The sequence below is a fragment of the Copadichromis virginalis genome, linkage group LG14 (genome assembly GCF_057382275.1).
Source record: "Copadichromis virginalis isolate Kocher_CV1m ecotype Utaka linkage group LG14, C_Virginalis_male_GT1.1, whole genome shotgun sequence".
Classification (NCBI taxonomy): domain Eukaryota; kingdom Metazoa; phylum Chordata; class Actinopteri; order Cichliformes; family Cichlidae; genus Copadichromis; species Copadichromis virginalis.
The window spans coordinates 38,425,831-38,451,533 of NC_140631.1; the positions used below are offsets into that span (position 1 = coordinate 38,425,831).

A 25,703-nucleotide genomic window follows, 5' to 3' on the forward strand; every position below is an offset into this window, starting at 1 on the left:
GAGAGTTTTTATTTATGTTATTGTTTTGTTGTTGTTGGTTTTTTTGTTTGTTTGTTTTTTTAGCTTAATGGCAGCCTTCCTCACTTACACTGCCATCTCTTCTTCTCTCACATTTAAAAATGCAGCGAAAAGCCATAAAATACAAGTTGAACTTCAGAATATTAGGTGTGCTTGAAATAATAATAAATGGACAGGTGTCACAAATTAATTTTCAGTCAATTGTCCAATTATCTTTAAGCCTCTAAAGTTGGGGGCTCTGTATAAAAAAAATGTCTTGTTCCCAGACATTTTTTTTGTAAAGCCCGCTAAGCTAAAGCTGGAAGTCTGTACTTCAGTCACATCCTGATGGTTTGGTTTAAGATCCACTGTGGTGGTGCGCAGAGGCAGACTTTTCCAGCGAAAATCTGCTGGGATCGTTTTGAGCCGTCAGAAAGTGTACTGTCTTTTTAAGAACCGGGAGGCGGGATTTATTTGGCAGGAAGTTAGCCGCTGCTAACAGGAAGTGGAATAATGAGGACGGATTGAGGCGCAGGAATTGGCGAACAGCAGCGAGTTCAAACATTGGCCCTTATTGCCGTTGCAACAGTTCCCTCTGAAACAGGTAACGTGAACGGACTGTAACTTTAGTGCGTGTGAACGTTCATCCAGGTGTTCTTCTGCACGTCGTCTCTGTTTGCGGTGGTCTGTTTCCACGTCTCGTGGGCTCCTCGCGGCTTTGTATCGGCTCAGACAGCTCAGACATGGCTCAGTGTGCTTACATTACTGAACAGCATACCAGGGACAGACAAAAACACCAAACCAGTACTTTATTGCAGCTCAGTTGAGGCTGGATGTGCTAAAATAGCCTCAGGTATGTGTGCTGTGGTACTGTTCCTCGGGTGTCATATATACGTCTTGTCTGCAGCTCTGAGACTTTTACAGAAGCTTTTGAAATGGGTTTCACCACACACCTGGCTGTAAACTCACCTGCGATTACCTTCAATAGTGTAATCAATAGTGAGGAAGGGTGAAACAGCAGAAGGGAAAAGAGGGCGGTACCCAGTCACCGCTCAATATCTGTTACTGTGTAATCTAGGGTTTCTATTCATCCTTCTTGTTCCTGTGCTCACGGGTTAACGCAAAGAAACTCACCTTACTGAAGGTGTAGTATCTGTATAGTGGAGGTAAAGAAACGGTAGGATGCTCCTCATCCTCCTAATCTTCTTTACAGGTGGAGCCAGCCACCAGTGTGTGAAGAAGAGCCGAAGGCAGCTATGGTGAGTAAAAACACTGCAGACAGTGTCTTGATCTTCTGTGTAGGTTACCCAAAACTTTCAGGAGGACCAAAGTCTGTCTAGAAGGAAGTCTAATCATCTCACAGCCACCCTGGTAACGGTTTCAGGCTCGTATTTTGGAGAGTCATTTCAATTGCTGTTATTTTTAAGGCTGTTCTTGGTTCCTAACATCCTATATTTAAATTAAATTCATCCGAAAAGTATGCAAAGTTGTTGCCTTCTGTCTGTTGTTAAACTTGGACACAGGGCGTTCATATTTGCATCTCCCGCCTCCCGGAGAAGTCACTAAATGTTTCCCTTACCTTTAAACTATCGTTTATCGTTACGACAGAAACAATTCATGAGCATTTAAAAACATAAAGTTGAATAATAAAGTGGTAACATGAGACAGAAGTACAAAGATGAGACAAGTGTATAAAAGTATGTTCTGCTACTACTACTGCCATCTTTATTCTCGTTGATTTCAGTTTTGCGTTCTTTGAGCGCAATCTCTCGCTCTTTCTCTCTCATAGAATATTTGTATATGGGTGTCTTATGTCTTTCTCCTCTTTAATAAAAGCAAAACAATTATTTAATTAAGCTGGGACAGCTGATGTATCTTCATTGTGCTTAGTTTAGCGCTGCACATTAAAGTATTACAGGCCAAACCGGTCTTGTCACTTCTGCTTTCCTCCTCTTTGCTTCAGTCTTCAACGGTGGATCTCAAGACAAAGGAGGAGAAGGATGCAGAGCTGGACAAGCGAATTGAAGCTCTGAGGAAGAAGAATGAAGCTCTGATGAAGAGGTACCAGGTACGGAAAGATTTTACACGCTAAATGTATCTTTAATACTACCATCTTGATGTTGATAACTGTCCTCACCGAAGAATGATGACATCCCCAGAATGTCTCAAAACACAACGATTCACTTCTACATAAAAGCAGCTTGTTTTACCACATTAGTCAAAGATTATACTGCATACTTGAGACAAAAGCCAAGACAAATTAGGACTGTGGTTAAAAGATATTTCAACAACTTCTTTTTTTTCTTTTTTTTTACAAGTTTGCTTTAATGAACTCAAGCTTGAAATACCTTAAAATCTTAAGTGGCCTTTATAAACATTCAGTGGAGCCACTCATGCTGTGTGCGCCCCCAAAAGCCCTGTTTTGAATCAGGAAACCCTGAATAACTGTTTTTGTTTGTTTGTTTCAAACCATTTCTCTTCTGAATTTATTTATTCACGGCAAGCAGCCAACACTTTCAAGTTGAATTTGAACTCGCTGCGTTTTGATCTTATTTGCTGGGATGTTGAGGCGAGCTGATGTTTCAGGATTTACTGCTACTCGTTTCTATTTTTTAAGGAATTCTTCACTTCATGAAGCTGAATGAGCAACATGGTCTCATCAATAGATTTGGGAGCTGTTTAATAAGTTAAATAGTTGTCATATGTCTTATTTCATTAGACTTGTAGCCACTGAAATATGATGAGAAACGTTTAGAAAACCAAATTTTTCTTTTCAGGTCTCAGATAAGATACAACCACAGCTTCTCTTGAGCTTCACATGTACAGACTGAGAAATTTAAAAAAAAAAAAGTGTCTGAAGGATGAAACACAATATCATCAGTTCAGAGCGATTAAAATAATTTTCTTTTTAATTGGAAAATAGACACTCTTTTCCCATAAACAAACAGTTTTTGGTTTTCCCGATATTAGTGGCTGTCCTATTCCCTTTGCGCATTGCATTGTGGGAGAAAAGTGTCCATCAGCTGCACACGGATGACTACTTGACTTAATCTTCTTACTTTTGTCGTATGAACACAGAACACACCCCAGACCTGTTTGTCTTTGGTGCGTTTCTTATTAAGCATTAGTCTCACTGGGCTCCTGCATTTATTTATTTTTTAACAGGAAATAGAGGAAGATAAGAAGAAAGCAGAGCAAGAGGGCATTGCGGTGACTACACCTCGTAAGCCCCGCCCCCACGAGCCAAAGACGGAGAAAGAAAACTTCACTGTCACAGTCGACCTTTCTAAAGCAACAGGGGTGAGAAATCAAGTCGAACTGAACATCCTTTGTGTGGTGGTGCCGGTTCAGATTATGTTGTACTTCCATCACTATCATTTATTCACTTAATTTATGAAGCATTTTTAACCTACAACAACAGGGCCGACCCAAGTGCTGTACAGTCAAACAGAGTAAGAGATAAAAGCATCTGAAATAGGATATGTGCGTGAAGCATTTCAGACAGATAAAATGGAAAATAAAGGATTTTAAAATTAATCCGTAAACTGGAAGCCAGCAAAGAGAAGCGAGCTGCTTTCGCCCGCTCGCACTAGATAAAAATCAAAACAAAGTGTACTGGTGCAGATCTGGCGTCAGAACAGAAGTGTTGTGGGCAGGTGCCAGACTCTAACTGGGCCACATATGTGGGAACTTCAGTCACCATTGCACACAGCTATTTTTCTTTTTTATTGGATTTTCTGGGATTAAAAATGATTAAATATATATTTCACTTCTTTGACACAAAGTAGTGATGGGAGACGTTTATCTGTTTTTACAAATCGTGGCAGGGATTCCTACTGATTACAAATCTGTAAAGGTAATTGTCCTCTAACACTCTTCTGCTGGCACTTTGCTTTCAAAGGCCTGAAGTACTAAGCCTAGGATGGCTGGAGGGAACAGTGAAGCAGCGGGCATAAAATTAGAGCACAGCACACACTAAAAATACCCAAAGTTACCCTGTGAGAGTTCATGAGATGAGTTTTCTCTTTAACGTGTTTATCCATTCATGCAGCTCTGCTGGGCAAAAATGGGATTTTAAAAAGGCATGTTGGGTAATTGTCTTGAAACAGAGCTGAGATGATTGTACCTGCTGTACTAACATAATGTTGTTAACTGCAGATGTTTGTGCAGAATGAACTTTAGCCAGCTCATTAAAGTACCCGACCATGCTGGAGAACTATCTGTGTAATCGGTTTATCCAGCTCTTTCTGCTCGGTATGCAGATCATCTGTTTGTTAGATCTATCCTTTTCTCCTGCAGACAAACAGGATTTAAGCGTGCCTTGTGAACACAAATTGGACAAATGCCGTGGACACATTTGTCTGAAAAGGAGAAAAAACATGGATTGCATATAATGGATGGATGTAGCCATAGCGACATTGACTCTGATTTTTCTGAAGCCTGCATTTTGGCTGCCAGGATGTTGGGGGGTTTGTTGTCTGTTTGTTTTTTGCTTGTTTTTACCCCAAAGGAGGACACCTTTGGGGTAAAAACAGTGCAGTTCTAAATGATCGGCTAAGCCTGCCAAGCTGATCATGCACCAGAAAAATGCCCAATAATTAGTAACAGAGTAATAATACTTGAATTGGCCTCATGGACACATGGACAGTGAACTATCCAGAGACTAGATTTCATACCGGTCTGCAAACATGTTTGCTTTTCCTGTAAAGGCTCATTTTAACACAGGGACTCACTTTAGGGTGCAGCCTCAAGTGGTCAGTAGAGGAACTGCAGGGAACTGGGAACAATATGGCAAACCACAACAACATCATGATTCTTTTAGAGCTGCATTCATGGCCCATTGGTTAAAATCAGGGTTTTTAACGCTCTGTTTTTTGGCACAACCAGTCTCCCCCCCCCCCCCCCCCCCTTGATTAGTCGTTTAGTTTGCCACGTTTATAATTAGTCTCCTGTGGGCTGAAGAAGCCGGTAAGCAGATCCAGGGGGGATACAGGTGTAAGAGTGGAGTGAGCGCCTGCTGAGATCCAGATTGCCTCAGAAAAGACTACCGATCACTGCCGGCACCTAGATTTCAAACTGAAAAGGTCATAAGACAAAAGAAAGGCCTGGAGAACAGCAGGGGGCTGCCTGCTCCACACGAGCGCCTGTCTGACTGGTTAAAGGGTTGATCTGGGCCCATTAGTCTGTTGGACCTTTTCTGAAGAGGCCTTTGAAAACCTGATGAACGACGATGGCCTCTTTCTGTCTCATAACTCAGCCTCTCAGAGTTCATCATGTTGTAGCTCTTTGCATAATCCATAGCGCAGATTAGTCTTTAGTTCATGTGACATTCATTAGATTGACGAGTTTGTAACTGTAAGAGTTGAGCTGTTCCATTTCCTGGGTTGAAGATGATGTGTTGTTATAATCTTCACCCTGTTAGTCCCTTTATATCCTAAAAGTTACGGCGTGCTATTGCTTGCAATTTTTTGAAATGGTCTTGAAATATTAACATTCCTGACAATACTGAAAAAAGTAATTGCATAATAATAATATAATGTATTATATTATGAATTACCATTATTACATAATATTAATAATGTAATAATGGTGTTTGAAGGCAATGAAGGTCATTCTCCTTTTCCAATGAGCTGCTGTCAAGCTATCTAATTTAAAGTGTGAATAAAATACGGCTTTATCTGACTTCTTATGAGCTCTACTGCTGATAAGTACCTTTTTAACTCAGATTTTTTTGACAAAAATCTAAATGAAAAACTTCAATTTTACACCATAAATCAACCAAACCTTTATTTTCTTTTGCCATGCGCTGTAACTCTTCTAGCACCACAAAAAAATCCAAAATGTATCCAAAACAGATTTTTCCCTCACTTATAATTTATTGGTAGCCAAATATAACTAATATGATCTATAAGTTGTTATTGATCCACATTATAACAGGCTAAAATGGACACTTAGGTGTTTTGATTAGTCAAAGAATCAGGAATAAGGATGGTGTTTTTAAACTACCACATATGTCATGTTGAGCCTCCTCCAGCAGCTGACTGAAATTGTAACTAAGGTGCTGTTAAAATCACTCCGTTCACAGTGAAAGTCTGTGTGTGTGCTGCTTACAGGAGAAGAGAGTTGTGAACGAATGGAGACCGGGAACTCCTCGCGGCCGGAAGACATCAGAGGAGAGCGACAGCCACAGAGGGCAGAGTGATGGCCGCAGCCCCCCCAGGAGGACCGGGTCTGGGCGAATGAGTCGGGGAGGTCAGAGAGGAGGAGGTGGTGGAGGAGGAGGAGGAGGAGGTGGTGGTGGTGGTGGAGGACAAGTAGGACAAGGAGTAGGAGGTGGGGGCGGAGGTCGCCAAGACAGGAGAGACTGGGAACCGAGAACACCCAGAGATGGAGAGCCTGGTGAGGCAGGAGGCCATGGACGCAGAGGAGGAAGGAGAGGAGGAGGAGGAGGAAGAGGAGGAGGAGGAAGAGGAGGAGGGGGAGGAGGAGGAGGAGGAGAAGGGACACCAGGAGGAATAGACAGGAAATCCAAGGTGGGTGAGGATGAACTGTTTGAGGGAGGTTTTCACACAGGATGCAGCTGCATGATGCACGATGCAAGACACTGAAGATAATACATTTAGAGTGTGACTGTGTGGTATACATGGTAGTGCGATTACTTGAAGTCATGTATCAATGAAGTCTCATGGGGCTTAGCTTAATTTATTAACTGTTAAAGTCCATTCAGAGGTATGAGAATATGTCACATTTGTTGTCATATATTAAAAAATTCATATTAAAGTGAAATAATAAACGAAAGATGACTATCTATAATCTATAAATGATCTATAAACCGAGCTAATCCATATCCAGTTGTGTGTCTTGTTTAAATTCGAGTGCACGACCTGTGAATGTTCAAAGCTGCTTCTGTTCTTGTGCTTTTAAGCACCGAATGTTGACTTTCAGTTTAAAACAGGAGCTGGGATGATTTCAGTGTGTAGAAAAAACATGATACAAAGAATTTACATGTGTATGTAACATCTACAAAAGTATTGCTGTAGCCACGGCACGTGCTCTAACTTTGGTCCCAGCCATTTTAATCTTTTAACACAGAAGTACTAAAACTGGGATTTTTGGGAAAATACTGCAGAAAATTTTTTATTTTGGCTCAAAAATCTGCTGCAGTTACCTCCTGGTGGAGGACTTTGTAACATGGACGATGCAGTCATTTTCCAGTATTGTTAAAACGGTTGTAACACTAACATCCTGTTCAATAATAACTCGAATGTCACAAACTTCCTGACAGGAATGGGAGGAGAAGAGACGACAGAACATTGAGAAGATGAATGAAGAAATGGAGAGGATAGCAGAGTATGAGAGAGGACAGCGGGTATGGAAGTCACTGGGGTTTTTTTGGGGTTTTTTCAGCTGCCATGTGTCGTAGCGGGTTTGATTTCCAGAAATGGATTTTACAGACAAGGCTCTGAAAGACCAACATTATAATAAAACTTTTCTAACCACTTATTTTTATTGGAGTTTAATTTGCTTAATATAGCAGAGATGTGTGTAAATGCATAAATTGTTGTCCGGTGAGACAGCACAGATGGATTGTTATGACTGTACACACACCAGATGTGTTTTTTTTATCCTCTTAAATTACTATAACATAAATTTCCCATAAGATCAAGTGTTATGAAGCTAACCGTCTCTGCTTTGGTCTCACATTTAAATCGTGTGGTTCTTCTGCGCAGTATTTTTGTTTGTTTTGCTTTTTTAAAATCATTTAAAATCAGCGAGGAACTAGCCTGAGCTGAACAGAGTCGTTCCGTTTCACAGCAGGATGGAGACAAACCGACCCGTAACTTCCTGGATGACCCGAGACGTTCAGGTCCAGCCCCGGACACGGACCGCAAGGAGGGCAGCCGGAGACATGTACGAAACTGGGGGGGACTGGACTTTGACAATGTGAAGACAGGGTCTGAGCTGGAAAAAGAGTGGACCGTGAGTACTTCTTTAAAAATGGGTTTCGGGTGGTTCTGTTTATGAGCATTACCTTTGTCTTTATTTAAACTCCTGTGGCTGAATTATTTACTCTGACTTCTCTGCAGAGCCGGAGACCTGGTCCCAAAGGCTCTATGGATATGACGATGTCTATGACCGGCCGGGAAAGAGCAGAGTACCTGCGCTGGAAGAAGGAGCGTGAGCAGATAGATGAGGAGAGATTAGCACGCCATCGTAACGCCACAGGCCAGTGGAGACGAGAGTGGGACGCACAGAAGACGGACAACATGTAAGAGTCTTTCTTTTAAAAGTAAACTAAGATCCCGTAATTCAAACTGCAGAACAAAAAGATGCCAGGAAGTCTTAAGGCAGCCTCTGCACATCAATTCATCCATCGAGTCACTTTGATAGAGCATTGAGGGGGGCCTCCTTCTCCCCAGCCACCTCCTCGAGCTTATCGGAGGCCTCTGCAGAGCTCTTAGATGAAACTGTGGCAAAGAAATGGATCAAAAACCGTTCAGAGTCTGAGAGTCGGCACAGTATTGAAGTGGAAGATGCTAACAATCTCAAGAAGAGGTGACCAGAAACCTGACAGTGACTTTGATGGAGCTTCAGAAGTCATCTGCAGAGTTTAGAGACTGAGCCAGAGGGACGATCATCTCAGCAGGACTCCAGCAGAGCAGCTGGACAACCTGCTTGGACTTTATCAGATGGAATTGAAAGGAGATGCTTCTCAGTGGCAGGGGCGCAGTTCAAGGGAGAATAAATGCAGCAAAGTAGGATAGAGTGTAGTGAGCCACAGCATTCATGAGGCTTCAGGACCGGTCTGTGACTGTCTTTGGTTGGTCCCGCAAAAGTCCAGACTTAGAAACCCTCATTGAATATCTGTGTTGTGTAGTAGTAGTCTGTAGTGTCTGAAATAGTGCCGCTTATGTTGGGTTTACTAAAGCTCTGCTACAGAACTTTAGTGACTTTACAAAGATGGAGGGGGAGGAAGAGGTGAGCACGATGGAAGGCGTCTGCTGGGATAAAGATGGCGACAGACTGACGTGGCAGAGAGGGCGCTAACGTTTGATGTGTGTGTAACCCTGTGGCTGTTTTCACAGGTTCAAAGAGGACCCATATGCGGCCACTGAGGGTATCCCATCGGAGGGCGGCAGGAGAGGCAAGTACACACAGACGCACGCACACCCATCGCATGCTGTTGCACAACACAGCAGCTGACCCTCGATCCACCTCCATGCCACGGCTTCGCTCGTCTGACACGATGTCTCTCTGCTGTGTTGATGTATACACGTCAAACACCCCACTCTGTATGAGAGGCAACACAGTCGCCCTCCTGAGTAATTAAGCTCGTTATGTAAATGCTCGCCGTGTTTCCCCAGAGTCCAGATTAAGCTTGGAGTTAAGCCGCGGTCGTTCTGTTTGGAGGAGTCCGGATTTCCTTTATTGTGCTAACTGACTTTGACCAACCCGACCGAAGCTCCTGCATGTTTATTTTATTTTTCAAAGGACTGAAGACTTTATTTGACTAGGCAGAGATTTTAATGGTCTTTACTTAGTAGCAAGATAAACGATGTTTACAGAGTTGCAGTGAGTGTTTATGTCAAAACCTTATTTCACAGATAATGTTTTTGGTGTGTGTGTGGCAGACGTAGTGTAACGTGTTTGTGTGTCCTCTCTGCAGCGCGGGGGCATAACTCTCGTACAGAGCCTCGGGGCAGAGCCTCAGGTTAGACCACAGCATGGGCCTGAGTCTGAGTGTGTCTGTGTGAAGCAGCTGCACCCAAAACCAGCCTCACCCCTAACTCACATGCCCGACTCACCCTCATGATGGCGCAGCCCTTAATGGTGTTATTATGACAATCAGCTTAGTCCACTATTGATACCAGCGTTTAATTCCACTTCTTTTTAGCTCATGTTAAGACCCGGGGCCTGTAGCATTCATCTTTTTCTTATCAGGCTTCACTCCTTAAGACGAGGAAGAGCTGACTATAGTTACAGCTGCAGTATGCAGGGTCCAGTTATGTGAACAGGTCGTTGAATACAGGCATTCCTGCAGAAAGGTCGAGGCTTAGGTGCCCTGTTTAAAGATTATAGGACTGTTATAGTTGTATGTCATCGTTCAATGAACGTTTAGAAGCAATACAGTTGGATCTTAAGGATCTTTCTGTTATTGATTCACCAAGGAAAGATTATTATTATTATTTTAAACTAAAGTCTCTCATACTGCCTGAAATGGAAAAGCACAGGATCCCCTTTGGGAATGTTATTTTTCCAGAGAACTGATTGGTCAGTACAGTAGTTACTGTGTCCCACCTCCTTAACCTGGAGTTAAACCTGAAGTAAACATGCTTCATGTTACAGGCCCCAGAAAGTCCAAACCAAAGGCAAACTGTCTTCATTCAAGGCACTGAAATTAGGAAACTTGTGTATAACTGTGAGAATTAAGCAACAGTAGCAAATCATGTTTTTAATTTTAAATGCAGGTTAATCTTGAGTCTTTGGAAATATCCAAATACTCTGAATCTGTCTCAATTAAACCTTCAGAGACCCTGATGTAAATTCTGACTGCTCTCATCTCTAAAATCACAGACGTTGTGACAGCTCGGAGAGGTTTGCCTTTGTGTGAGCAGCTCTAATCTTTCTGTGGCTGGAAACGCTTCAGATGCTGCCGCCTGCACACACAGCGACCTCAGGATGTCCACCAGTGTTTGTGGATGGTCCTCAGTTTTTGAGCCTTGGCTTTGGCTGCGTTCATGTCTTCACTGTGATTTATCCTTCAGTCCTCTTCAGTCTTGTCGCCTACATCCTTTGTCTCCTCACTGATCCCTTCTTTTCGTTTGTACTTGTATCTGTCTCTTTCTGACCTTTTAATGACATCCTCTCCTCTCTCCCTGTTGAGCTCTTATCCTCCTCCCTCGTCTGAGCTTTTGGTCTCTGACCTTCTCCTCGTGTCCTCTGCTCTTCTTCCCTCTCTGACTCCATTTCCACATTTCTTTTTTCTATTGAGGTCATTCCATAAAAAAATCAGCCACATCTTAAAAATAGGGAACATGTGACCACCCCAAAAATCAGCCTTTTTTCTTTTTTTCTTCTTTCCTTTGTCTTTTAATATGCAACACATTAAAAAATTTGCCTTTAAATTGACTTTGAACATCAGCATGTGTTAATGTGCCGCTGGCCAAAAAACAAGTTAAAGCATGTGGAAAGTCTCTTTTTTTTGATACTTGGTTGATCTTCTAACTGTGATTCTTTGTGTCAAACCCGAGTCATCAGATTGGTCCCATGATGCTGATGCTGAAAGTTGGTCATAAAAAATGTTATAAAACAAACATTTTGGCTTCAGTTTGTGACACTGAAAACTCGATGTGGATTTCTCCTGAGACAAAATACTGGAAAAATAAATTTTTTCCTCCTTCATGTCTCCATTAGCTGCTCACCTAATCAACACCTTTCTTTCACCCTCTGTACAACATCTCTTTTTTCTTTCGCTCAAATTTCCAGTTGTAACTCTAAAGGAGTCCAAACGAGGTGGCTTTAAAATTTGGATGTTCTCAGTTTTACTCGTAGTATTTCCTCATCCCTCTTCTCGTCTTTATCTTAAAAATCTTTTCGTTCTCTCTTGATGCCATCAATAATAATCATAATACACATCTGGCGTCGTCCCAGAGCTCAGACGCACTCTGCAGCTGACCCAGCGGGACAGCTGCTGTCACGCAAGTTATGACGTTAACTCGCAGACCGCAGCGGAGGCGGAAGAATCGGTGGAGGCAGTTTTTATTGAAATGTTTTATTTTTAACATTATTAGATGGACTTTTACATGCCTGGATACTTTCCAACAGACAGCCAGTGGCATAAAGACATGTTAATGACACAACGTGTGCCCCCTCTCCGTTTTGAATTTTTATTTCTTACTTTAAAAAAAACACTCCTGTGCCTCACTTTTGAGCAGTGATGATGAAACATCCATCACCTGCTTTCTGCTTTTTGTAGATTAAACATCACAGCAGTTCATAGTTTGATGTATACTCACCATCGATGTCTCCTTAGATGACAGTAAGCGACCTCCGAAAGCGCCGACATTCGGCGACTTCCTGTCCCAGGGCAGGACCCAGGGGCCGAGGGGCGACCGGAGCAGAGGGAGGGGCCGAGGACAGAAGCAGAGCTACAGGTAAAACTTTTCTCACCATCAGCTGACAGATCCATTTACTTGACTTTTTAATGTAATTCTTCATCACAAAGCTGTTCTGCAGTGAAGAAACTGAAGTCTGAAACACTAAAATGACTTTTAAACTAGTTGTAATGTTCCTCATTTTCCTTTATAATAAACATTTTAACAGCTCTTGTTGAGAATTGCGATGGTTTTCGGTGTATTTCTCACGCTAATGCGATGTCCACTGAACCTTTTATTCTGAAACTTTTCACAGCATGCATGACAACCGCTGGGAGGGAGAGAAGGAAGAGGAGGAGAAGGAAAAGGAGAAGGAGGAGAAAGAGGAGAAGGAAAAGGAGGACAAGACGAAGAAGGAAGAGAAGAGTAAAAAGAAAGATAAGGAAGAAGAGAAATCTAAACCTCCCACAGTACAGAAGGTAACGGGTGCATCTGGACTTCTATGAATAATAAAGTATCTGTCATGCTGAGCTTTACTTCAGAGAAATGGATCCTTTTTCTTTTTGTGAGGTGTGAATTTTTTTTTAGTTTCTGAAATGGGACACGAGAGCCGGTGCCTTAAATGCTCCTGCCACTCCAATCAAACATCCAAATTAAAGCATTTGTTGCAGGATTTTAAATAAATAAATCGCTAACTCTTTCTTTGTTTCCATCTTTCCTTAGGTGGAGGAGAAGAATGGAGGAGGAGAGGATGATGATGAATGGGAGGATGCCAGTGACGATGGGGAATATGAGGAGGTGAGCGACTCGGAGCAAGACTCCAAAGGCGACGAGAAGAAGGACATCGGAAAGGAGAAGCAAGCAAAGAGCAAAGAGTCCTCCCCAAAAACTCCCAAACCTCGTTCTCGTCAGGCATCAGCAGGAAGCCCCAAAGATCAGCGGACTCCCAGGCCAAAGGTCCACATCCCGCCCCCAGCGGCCGCTCAGGAGTCCCCCGAGGGAGGCAAACCCCTCAGCCCCTTCTCCCCACTGGACGGCCACAAGCCAGTGTCAGACTGGGGAGAGGAGATGGAGTTGCTGTCACCCAGGAGCAGCATGGGAGGCGAGAGCCCGCCGAAACCCTCCAGCGTTGATTCCAGCCCCCCACAGAAGAAGGAAGAGGAGGAGGAGCAGCAGGAGGAAGAGATCAAGAGCCAAGCTGGCAGCTCTAGTGAAGCTGCCGAGTCACAGAGCGAGGAGCATGCAGGTAGAATAGTTACCCCACACTGAGACCATAACAGGGAATTATTGTAGCAATTTTCTGAAGCTGCTGCACATGTGCTATACCAGTGTTAACATCAAATAATATCCCAGGTGGCTTAAACTCAATAAATCTGATAAATAACGAGGATTTATCAGCTAATGATGCAATAACATTTTTTTGAAAACCATTTGTTAAAGTTAGCATTTGTGCAGGGCTATAAAGAGAAGAATCATTGATGCAATTTTACGTGTGTTAATGAGAAATCGCAGAGGAGCAATGTAGGATGAAGAGCTGTTAGCGGAGGAGAGAAACAGCACTCCAACAATCCTGAATGTAAAGCTTACGGAGCGTTTTGCATGTCCAGAAGGAGGCCCGGGACATGCTGGAGAGATCACATCTCTCGGCTGGTTTAGGAACTACTCCCTCTTCCTGGCCAGGAAGAGGGAGACAGCCTCTGGTTTACTATATAAGCGGCAGAAAATGAAGCATTTTTACTGTGTTCACAGAAGAGCCGTTGAGACACTTCAGTTAATGCAAATATTAACTTAGCGCGCTTAAACTGGGGGCTTGTAAAGCTTCAAATGCTGCAGAAGCGATTGACAACGTGTCTTTATTTCTTTGCTTCGGGCACCTTTTATGTTGTTCTGAAGGCTGAACTTTTACTTTTGTGTCAAGTTGGTGAACATTTCTCCCAGTAAGTCGGCAGAAGTGTCTCAACATAGGACTTTGTGCCCATTTAAGCTCTCTGTTCTCCTACAGGAAGCCCTGCAGCATGTCTCCCTCCTGCACAGGGAGGATGCTGCTGCACCTGTGACCCGTAGTGCTCAGCGTTTCTCAGAGACCTTTAGGGATGGTTACATAACTTTTTGTTATTTATGGAAAAAAAACGGCTCGTTAGAAATAATTGTGACATTAAGGAAGGTCACTTTCTGGTTTTAATCTGTTAAATGGACAGCCTTCATATTTTCCCTTTGTTTCTGTCAAAGATTCAGTCAGTGAGGGGAAAATATTCACACCTCTCTTATTTTCTTACCTTGTCTCTTCTGATTTCTCTTTTTCTACCTCCGCCCCAACACGTCTCTGTTCTCTCCTTTTTGTTTCCTCCCCTCATCTTCACCTCTTCTCTCCATCCTCTGTGCTCAGCCGTTGATGTTTCGTCTCCTCCGGAAAAAGCTGAAATCCAGGAGATCCAGGTGATGGTGTCAGAACCTGACTCGGCTCCTAAAGACTCACCTACTGCACTGCCATCTGACCCCGCCCCCTGTGAGGTGAAGGTGGACGAGGATACGCCTCCAGCCCCGTCACAAGGTAATAAAAAAAAATTAACCCCTCAACATAAAACGCACCAGGCTGTTTTCATCCACTGCACCCCGCACTTCTCTAGGACTCGCCCAACAGGCGTGTGTGAGAGTGTAATATCTGGACGCTGTATTAGGGCGTTAGCTGGACTTATAGGACCTCCTACATGTTCTGTCCACGCAGCCGCTTCACCAAAACTACACAGAGCTTTTCCGATGGTGTAAACACGTGTGAGAAATGACAGCTATGGAAAGTTGAGTCCTCTGTTGCAGGTGAGCCCAGACTGATTCAGAGGAGTTTGCAAACCTTCACCAGTCTGTATGAGAGTGACTGCAGCTGTCTGCAGACGGGTTTCCTCCTGTCAGCCGACCCGTGCAGTCACCTTTTGATTGAAGCTGGTCACCCAGAGGTTGAGGATGCAACATCAGTGCATCAACCAGGCTCCAGTTTTTCCCAGGCACATAAAAGTTGCAGTCTTATGTTTATTCTAGTGTGACTGAGACAAAAACAAAGACGTGCACAAATTAAAATGACTGGTTATTTCTGCTGCTTTAATTTATCCTAAATGAAGAACCAGAACATTAGAACCAGATTTATTTATGGTTTTTTTCATTAATCTTTCATTAGTATTTAGCTTTGTGGATTTTCTCATTTAAATTCAGATTTCGTTGTTTCAAAATGTTTTTGCGGTTTATTTTTTACAAGTTTCTAGGATAATATAGAGCGACTGGAAAGACGAAGTCAATTATTAATAGTTCAGTCTTAATAAATGTCAAAGAAATGTCCTTCACATGCTGGGTGTATTGGTTTATTTTATTTAGTTAATACAACATATAATTTCAGTCATTTTACATGTTTTTTTCTAAAGCTTAGTTTCTATTATATTTAACTAAAAAGTACTTTCTTTAGAGAGTAGAAACATTACACGCTGACAGTCCTGTGGTATAGTGAGGATCAGCAAACCAGCAGCAGCTCTAATCCAGCTGCATCAGGAGGATTAATCCAGGTGCTTCTAATCTCCCGCTTGAACTAACCCAGCATCTGAAATCCTCCCGCGCCGCTTTGCAGTTCAGCTCATTTTGAGCTAAATTTTAACTGATGTTAATCTCGATTCAAGTAACGCCTCCAAAACCTGGAGAATTTTTGGGTTCTCACCCAACAACAGCTGATTAGATGCAAGCTGGGTCCTGCAGTTTATTTATCTCTAATTGACGAGACTCCACATGCTGTAAGGATTTAAAGGCTGAGTCGAGAGCACTACTGGGCAGGATTTTTACTTCATCATAGCTGCAGTTATTTTATCTTTCTTGTGACAATAAAATGGAGGAATTAATATTGTGGATGCAATGAAAGTATAGGAAACAGGAAACCGTGCACACATCAAAGGAGAACGTAGCACCACGCTGAATGACACTGTGTTGCTTTTTTCTCAAGTTGCTCTGCACATGAACATCTTTATTTCCCTCCAGATTGCCTTTGAGCATAAGCTTTTATTTCATTCTGAATAGAGCCTTGTTGCCTTTTTCTCTCCGACAGCAGACAAACCCGACTCCCCGCCCGCCCCCTCCGTCCTGGAAGCTGAACCGAGCTCGCCTGAACCTTCAGTAGAAAAAGAAGATGACGCGCCGCCTGCCGAGAGCGACGCTGCTCCGACAGCAGAAACGCAGCCGTCCTCAGAGCAGCCGTCCTCAGGTGCGGTCCTTATCACTGACTTTGAGACGGTGGCTTACTGTAAATCCCCTGCGCACCTCTAACGCCTCCTCACGCTGTGCTCCTGCTTCTTCTTTTTTTTGTGCTTTTTTTTGTGATTGTGCTGGTTTTCATTTCCCTCATGGTGTGGCTCTCTCACTCTTTTTGTCTTCATTCCCTTATAAATAAATCATGACGGGAGCTGTTTGGTGGCCTGACAAACCCAAAGATAGCTTTAGACGCTGCTTTTTTAAAAATCTGACCTGCAATGCTACCTCCTCCTTCCACCGATCAGGACCCACTTCCTGTTTTGAAACTCCTCCCGGCTGTCTTCCTGCTCCTCCTCTGATGGACTGAAACTTTTAACTCCACCTCCTTTGTTGGATGCACTCCCCGTGTGCTGTTCCTCCTCCTCTTCCTGTTCTTCTCCAGCATGTAAAACCTTTTGTTTTTGTTGTTTTTATGGCTGTAATGAAATTCCTGCTGCTTGATGCTCTGCCTGCATTACCAAACCTTTTACTCTGTCTCCTCCTCTTATTTTTTTGCATTGATGTGAGCTGTTAATCATATGATATGATCAGAGTGCATTTGCTGTCTTGCCTGTTTTGCAGTTACACTCATGGCATCTGTGGAACCAGATCATTTCAGTTAAAAACACATTTTATAAGCAATCTAATTCAAAACATTCAGACTCATAAGTATCCGTTAACGTGCTCCTCTACCCATCAGCAATCTCAGGAGGGAAATCTGAATAATTCAGGCCTCAGGCGCTGAGTTGTTGGTGAACGCTGGGAACAAATCTGGACTATAGATGGTGCACAAACTAAGAGGACATCTTGTATGTGAGCAGAGCCAAATGAGCTCCATTAAACTCTTTCAGGGTCTTCTTTGGGTAGTTTTTAGTGTAATAGCTTCGCCTGATCAGGTTTGCTCCGCGGTTTTATTTTAGACTAAAATATTGTGATAATTATTAGATTATTAGATGAATTATGTGCAAACATGCAGCTAAATCGTGCGTGCTTTGACTTTTTATGTGGTGCCTCTGAGAAAGATCCACGTTTAATGAATTAGTTAAATAGCTTCCACCTGTCATACACCATCAGGTCAGGGTTTTATCTTGATTCTTGCAGTACTGTAGACTCTGTGCTGATGCTCATTTGTCTGCAGCTACACATTTGTTTCTTAAGCGATCTCCAAGGGTCTGTTTAATCTCTGTAAATAGGCAAGGGGCAAGAGTTTTGTACCTTTCTTGTTTCCGTATACAATCCATTTGCAGTATGTTGGACAATAATATTTTGCAGCCTTTGGTCACGTGCAGGCAAACGTTCAGATATATTTTTATGTATTTGCATTTGTAAACGATGCTGAAATCTTGATATTTGCTTCAAAACTCGTGGAAATTGGTGTTTTTAAAATGCTTGAAGGATGAAGAAAACAGTGGGTGTATTGACAACTGAGCAGTAATATTATAAACCACAGACATGATATTTAAATCTGAGATGTCAGCAAAGGCAAAGATGATGATGTAAGAGGGGGAAAGTGGGGTAAAAAGTTTTTTTAAATCTTATTTTAGGGCAAAGTCATCGAACGTTTTAACCAGTTTTCATCTGATTGGTCAGGTGATTCTATACATGTGTTTTTGTTTTATTTTTTTAAGTCCAAGTGTTCCCTGGAGTTAAAGTTAGGTTAGATATTGCTCTGAAATGAAAGTCCCTGGAGGCGTTTTAATTTTGAAATGAATAAACAGCCACATTTGTATTCATTTACTTTTTAAAACATCTGCATAAGCCCAGAATTACACAATCCGTGCATCCATACAACAAAGTTCCCATCAGCCTTACTTATAATTTGTGTTTGGTCCTAATTAATCTCCATGAATATACATGAGACAAACTCAAGTATTCTGCTGATGGGTCATGTTCCAATCAGCTATTTTCTGATGCCAATAAAACCTGATTAAAAAGCTGTTGTTATTAGTTTTTCTTTTTAATAATCTGCATCCATAAACCTGCCCGAGGACAGAAATGGAAATCTTTCCCCAGATATCAGCCGGCTGCACTGGAAGCCCAGAAAAATTGGCCACTAACTCCAGAGGCCCGATCATCAGACTATCTGGGTTCTCAGATTATATCCTAATTACCACATGCTTAGCAAGTCTAATCTGCCCAACACAGATTGGAAACTGGAGAGTCGGTGTGACTCTGGGGTGCAAATGTGGCTTTGACCTCTGATGGTTCCTTTTTGCCATGAGTGTAGCTGAGTGCCTGCTTCAGAACTGGTTTCTGTTTATGTTGCTCATCTCTGTTTAAACCAGCAGTTCTCAGACTGTGAGGCCGACCTTTTAATTTACTAAAACTGAATCGTGGATCTCTTTTTTTTCTGGTGTTGGACGTTGAAGAAAAAAGAGAACAACTGGTTTAAACTTGTTTTTCTTTTGTATGTGTCTCTGAACAACACTGTGCTCCTTTATGCCCCTTTCCTTCATTCGTTGTGACACCCCTCATTACTGCTGGGGTTGATGGGAGCACTGAACTATAAGGCCAACCAGCCCTTACAGTGGGGCAAAAAAGTATTTAGTCAGCCACCGATTGTGCAAGTTCCCCCACTTAAAATGATGACAGAGGTCAGTAATTTGCACCAGAGGTACACTTCAACTGTGAGAGACAGAATGTGAAAAAAAAATCCATGAATTCACATGGTAGAATTTATTCGTAAATCAGGGTGGAAAATAAGTATTTGGTCACCTCAAACAAGGAAAATCTCTGGCTCTCACAGACCTGTAACGTCCTCTGTAAGAAGCTTTTCTGTCCCCCACTCGTTACCTGTATGAATGGCACCTGTTTGAACTCATCATCTGTATAAAAGACACCTGTCCACAGCCTCAAACAGTCAGACTCCAAACTCCGCCATGGCCAAGACCAAAGAGCTTTCGAAGGACACCAGGAAAAGTATTGTAGACCTGCACCAGACTGGGAAGAGTGAATCTACAATAGGCAAGCAGCTTGGTGTGAAAAAATCAACTGTGGGAGCAATCATCAGAAAATGGAAGACATACAAGACCACTGATAATCTCCCTCGATCTGGGGCTCCACGCAAGATCTCATCCCGTGGGGTCAAAATGATCATGAGAACGGTGAGCAAAGATCCCAGAACCACACGGGGGGACCTGGTGAATGACCTGCAGAGAGCTGGGACCAAAGTAACAAAGGTCACCATCAGTAACACACTACAACGGCAGGGAATCAAATCCCGCAGTGCCAGACGTGTTCCGCTGCTGAAGCCAGTGCATGTCCAGGCCCGTCTGAAGTTTGCCAGAGAGCACATGGATGATACAGCAGAGGATTGGGAGAATGTCATGTGGTCAGATGAAACCAAAGTAGAACTTTTTGGTATAAACTCAACTCGTCGTGTTTGGAGGAAGAAGAATACTGAGTTGCATCCCAAGAACACCATACCTACTGTGAAGCATGGGGGTGGAAACATCATGCTATGGGGCTGTTTTTCTGCCAAGGGGACAGGACGACTGATCCGTGTTAAGGACAGAATGAATGGGGCCATGTATCGTGAGATTTTGAGCCAAAACCTCCTTCCATCAGTGAGAACTTTGAAGATGAAACGAGGCTGGGTCTTCCAACATGATAATGATCCAAAACACACCGCCCGGGCAACAAAGGAGTGGCTCCGTAAGAAGCATTTGAAAGTCCTGGAGTGGCCTAGCCAGTCTCCAGACCTCAACCCCATAGAAAATCTGTGGCGGGAGTTGAAAGTCCGTGTTGCTCGGCGACAGCCCCAAAACATCACTGCTCTCGAGAAGATCTGCATGGAGGAATGGGCCAAAATACCAGCTACTGTGTGTGCAAACCTGGTAAAGACCTATAGTAAACGTTTGACCTCTGTTATTGCCAACAAAGGTTATGTTACAAAGTATTGAGTTGTATTTTTGTTATTGACCAAATACTTATTTTCCACCCTGATTTACGAATAAATTCTTTACAAATCCTACCATGTGGATTCATGGATTTTTTTTCCACATTCTGTCTCTCACAGTTGAAGTGTACCTCTGGTGCAAATTACTGACCTCTGTCATCATTTTAGGTGGGGGAACTTGCACAGTCTGTGGCTGACTAAATACTTTTTTGCCCCACTGTATATAGGTGATAGCCCATAATATTACCGCTTCATGGTGCCGTGAGTCATGCACCGCTGGGAAGAGGAGTCACTCACCGTGGTCTGAATCAATGTTTTTCACATTTCCGTCCGTTCGTCTGTTTTTCTGCACGCTGTGGTTTAAAAGTGAGCTAAGTGGATAAACCACAGGCTGGAGGAAGTCCAGTCATTAGCACTCTCCCTGTACCCATTTATCATGTGACTGGGGTGTTATCACTTTGGCAAATGGCAAAGCTTTAAATAATAAATATTTCCTTTTCTCTGGAACTGTAATAATATGGAAACAGTTTGAAGTCAGCGTGAGTTGGGCTTAAATTCAGATGGCGTGATAAAAGCTAGAAAGGCGATCTGTGGGCAGTTAATTGATTAATCTCATAAAGTAAAACCAGAGGAGAACCGAATAAAATGGTTCAAACTGAAGGAGGCCTGTTATGCTTTTCCTGCCGCATGTATCCTGATACGATCCGTTAATCTTAAAAATGGTCAAAGTTTCAAAAATTGAGTTGCTTTTTCAGGTGTCATGTGACACCATAGAAAGTATATGATCATGCTAGTCACAGAAGCTCCACCCATTTTTCTTATGCAGGCCGGCCAATCAGAAGAAAATTTCTTTAAAGGTGGTAGAAGCTAAACAGGTAAAATTAAAGCGCGAGTCATACTAAGCTTCTTTATTAAAGTCCAGAAATAAACATGGAGCTGCAAATGAGAATAGTTCCACTTGATGGAACCAAGATACCAAGGCTTTAAAATAATAATAATATGTGAACACACATTCAACAACTTTTAATTAATCTACTCTTAATGTATAAATTAGGTTGTTGCCGCAAAGGATGATAAAAACGGCGGCCATAAAAAAAACAAAAACAAAGGTGAACTGAGGTTGTTTGGACTTTTGCTGGAGCAAATTTTGACTTTTATTCTTTTATTTTCATAATTTTCTTTTTTCAAGTGAAGATTTGTTGCTTTTCTCTGTCATTTAATACGAATAAACCATACGTTTTTGGCATTTGCAACAATTTTGACATTTGAATTTGAATTCCTCGATTCTTTTAAAATTAAATCGAAATGATTAACACAGAATATTAGTTGATAACAGCTGCTTGTGTGTTATCTTTATCCAATTAGATCTGGGCCGTTTAAAAACAGACTCCAGTAAAATTTTTACCATTTGGACTGAGTACAGCAGTTTTAAAGGATCGCTGCTTTCCTTTTGTTCTGATATAAAAATCCACAGTAGCTGCATTTACACCTCTGATGACTCATTCGTGATAAACGGCACAAGTCAGATGTGTGTGTGTGTGTGTGTGTGTGTGTGTGTGTGTGTGTGTGTGTTGGCGTTAGGGTGGAGATCAGGAAACCAGGGAAATTAGAGGCACAATTAAGCTTTTAAAGGCTTTTCAGAGGAAATGAGCTACAGCCTGCTGGACAGATGATAGGGCTGATACAGTGGAGTCCGTTTAAAGTCTGATTGAATTAAATCGTGTGATGTTTCTGAGGCTCCAGTGTGGAGAGGCTGAATTGCGTGAATCACTCAAGTATTGGCAAACGCCAACATCAAAACACAAAGATATTGTTGTAGCAATGTTTGCAGAACAAGTCACGGACACAACATTAAGAGGCTGTTTTGCACTCTTGGTAATGTTTATGGATTGTTGGAAAGAGTCACATGGCCGAGTGAAACCTCCTGTCTTCTAAAATTCTCCATCCTTTAAAACCTTTTTATCTGTTTTACCTTTTAATAACATTAATAGTCTAATGTCAGGAGGTTTTAAAGTTCTGAACCAAATGTGAAGAAACGACTGCTCTGACTTTATGGAAACATCGGTGTGTATTGTGTTGAAGAGATATCAACTGAAGTCGAGCTGTGTTTGAGCTGTACTTTTGTGCAGTGCCATCGTGCACCACAAGGTGATGCAGTAGGTCAGTGTAACCTTTTATTAAATTAAAATTTTAATATTTAAAGTTTAATAAAACCTCGTTAGGGAATGAAAAGATATATCAGAAGTTCAACCTGCAGCCTTCAAACCTCGCTGCTCATGAGAGGAAACTATAGCAAAAATAAATATTGGCTCTTTAGCTTGCAGATACTTTAGCTGCCTTTACGTTAGTACCAACTCGGATCGACTCGACTTGGATCGACTGGTTTTCCATTGCAATTGAGTACCTCCTAATATGCTTGGCCATTGTCATAGCAACGCGTCAAAGCGTCCCACAATGTAATTAATATGTGACGCGAATGCTACAGCAACGGTGGACGTCCAGGCAAGTATATACCTGCTGCTCAGTCTGGCTGTTCGTTTGACTCGGGGACCACGGCGTTGTTTTTTTTGTAGCTGTTTCCCTCGTTGCCCGGTTTTAAAAGTGGCGGTTTTGATTTTCGTGAACGAGACGCTTTCATGACTCATTGAGCGACGCTGCTGACCAGACAATCAGTAGCATGCAGTCTGATGATGTCACATTTTAGCACCTGCTCGGATTGTTTGGAACCCGGGAGTAGGTACTAAATTGTACCAGGTGCTATGACCTAATGGAAAACCCTGAAAAGCGTGAACCATGGCGAGTCGTGCTGAGTAGGTACTAATGGAAAAGGGGCTTTTGTGTGGTTCAAAATTTGTGTTAGATGATATATGTTGATATCTTTAAAGCTAGTTTCCATTGTGACCACAACTTTATTGGCATCTGCAGCATGGGAGGGTGGTGCAGGACAGTGGCGAGGTGTGTGGTGGGAGTGACAGGTGGGCAATCATTCTCTCCGAGCCCCTCTTTGTTTGCAGTGGCAATGGATAGGCTGACAGGTGGGAGCCTCTGCAGGGTATGATGTTTGCAGATGACTTTATGACAGTAGGGAGCAGGTGGCGGTATGCACAGGAGAGAAGAGGAATCAAAGTCAGAGGCAGGACAGAATAAATGTGTGCAGATGACAGTGAGACAGATGCAACGAGGAGAACACGTAGTGAAGGTAGGTTAGTTTAAATACCTGTGGTCAATCATCCACATCACAGGAGAGGTGAAAAAGAGTGCTGGCCAGGTGGAGTGGGTGGAGATGCTTTGGATATGTGCAGAGGAGGGATGGGAGCTGCCAGGCTGGAGGAAGAGCTCAGAGAAGACTAATGGCTGTAGTGAAGGAGGTCATGCAGAGGGTTGGTGTGACAGGAGGATGGTAGAGAGCGATGATCTGCTGTGGTGACCCTGAAAGAAGAAGAGGAGCATGAACTCATGACAGGAATGAGAAACGAGGAGGAAAAAGAGGTTTTACCGACTGTGTCTGTGCGGTGACATCATTTCCCGAGTGGTCGTTCCTCCATGGCATCAGCTGGAAGCAACATGAAAAATGAACTCGCTCGATATTAAAATGTATTAAACTGCCTCTCAGATTTAATTACACATTAACTGAAAGCACCAGGACGCCGTTCCAGATCTTTCCAGGCTACTTTAACCCCTTCCCTTATCTTTCCATCTTAGAGGGAAAGTGCCACGCCGGGGACGTGAAATACAACTGCTGTTTGTGACTCGGGGATCAGGATGCGTTCTGATCTGCTCTGAGAGGCTTTCTGCAGCTGCGAGAGTTCATATTGATCACCAGCTTCTGTGCATGTGATAATTTCTCTCATTGAGCCGCAGAGTGGCTGAATGCGCTCGTGATGGCTGCAAATGTTCAGCCTTTATGGTAGTCTGAAGTGCGTTGGGTGAAAGGCACATTCTCTAGGCCACACACTTTTAAACATCCTCCTTTTGTTTGTATCAACAGACTGAAGCTGCAGCACGTTTGAGGATGGATGGATGGATGGAGGAGTTGGATGCATCACACTACTCATCCGTGACCACTGCATATCTAAATTTGTTTTAAAAAAACAGGAAAAAAATGACTTCATCCATGATGAGGAGGTGGAGGACGAGGAAGTGTGCATTGCCTCCACGGACCAACCTCTCCTTAGCGCTCTGAGCTGTGATCAAACACCCCCTCCCTTTGCTTCACCTCCCCTCTCTCTGTAGTACTGAGACATCAAAAGTAAAATGTCCATCAGTGTCTTGGTTTAAAAATGGCGACTTCTCTCTACAGACTCGTTGTCTCTGCTGCGAGAGAACATCTGTGTTCGTGTGAAAAAGTCATTCTAACACTGCCCTGAGAGCCTCACAGAGGTCGTTTCTGCCTCAGAGGTTCTGCTGAAGTTACAGACAGTAACCTGGATTACTTCACTGCCTGGATTACTTCACTGCATCCTTTTTGTCCAGCAGGCTCTCATCCCCATTGATCGCCCAGCCTGTATAAGGTCGACGTGGTCTCTCCGTTCAGGACCAGGAACCAGAATTTCTCCACGGGAAACAGACAATCATTAACTTCCAACTTCCCCAGTGATTGATTGGATTCATCTTATTAGCCGATCGTCTGCAAAATGAGGCGATCGCCGTCCTGTTCTAACATAGTTACAGGAAACAAGAAAATGGTGATTGACACAGATATTGACCACGCTTAAACTGATATCCTGTAAGAGGATCTCAAGCACATTAATCAATGAAAAACAAATCTGCCTTTTCCTCAATTTTATTTTCTTGATGCTGTTGAAATTAAAAAGGCAGGATTACAGCTGCCAGACCCAGTTAATGTTGAGCTTTAAGCAGAGGTGACAGCTGTTTGCTAAGCTCGCTTCTTTCCGATCAGTTTCCGTCTTTTCCATCAGGTCACGCTGTAGTTTCACCGCTTCATTTTTTAAGGTGGCGGCACAGATGACGCAGATATAATTAAATTTTAATTGATGATGTGATTCTAATTCAGCTCAGATTCAAACTCTGCTGTTCATCGGCTCATTTTGTGTCGAACAATATCGAACGTAATAATATCATGTAATGAGTTATTGTTTGTAGTAGATGGTGGCAGTAAAACGGCGCCCTTTTTACTCCGAGGACAGCAACTGTTTAGGCTTTTTAACTCTACTGCACACATAGTTACACCATTTGGGCGAAATGTTGGCGTTTTCCATCCATCCGTCCGTTTTCTGCCACTTATCTGGGTTCGGGTCACAGGGGCAGCAGTCTGAGTAGACTTCCCTCATCCCGACCATCTTCTCCAACTCATCCATGTTGACACAGTCATTCCCAAGCCAGCCAGTAGATTTGATCAAGTTTTTATCACTAAATATAACTTTTAATCAACACTTAAGCAAAGATTTGTTCTTTGAACTGCACAGACTCGCTGTGCAACAACATAAACTGTG

The 25,703-nt window shown here is 42.8% G+C and overlaps 1 protein-coding gene across 1 annotated transcript; it reads left to right on the forward strand.

Annotated features, from left to right (window-relative positions):
• The first annotated feature begins 487 nt into the window (after positions 1–487).
• On the forward strand, positions 488–25,404 carry ccdc9 (coiled-coil domain containing 9). The gene is made up of 16 exons (XM_085430831.1): positions 488–601; positions 1,211–1,256; positions 1,961–2,065; positions 3,163–3,297; positions 6,111–6,530; positions 7,283–7,366; positions 7,813–7,977; positions 8,085–8,266; positions 9,084–9,142; positions 9,665–9,709; positions 12,032–12,152; positions 12,409–12,571; positions 12,816–13,338; positions 14,479–14,643; positions 16,171–16,326; positions 24,239–25,404. Exons 2-16 carry the CDS (start codon positions 1,254–1,256, stop codon positions 24,241–24,243), a joined length of 2,331 nt encoding a protein of 776 aa, XP_085286957.1. The 5' UTR covers positions 488–601; positions 1,211–1,253; the 3' UTR covers positions 24,244–25,404.
• The last annotated feature ends 299 nt before the right edge of the window (positions 25,405–25,703 follow it).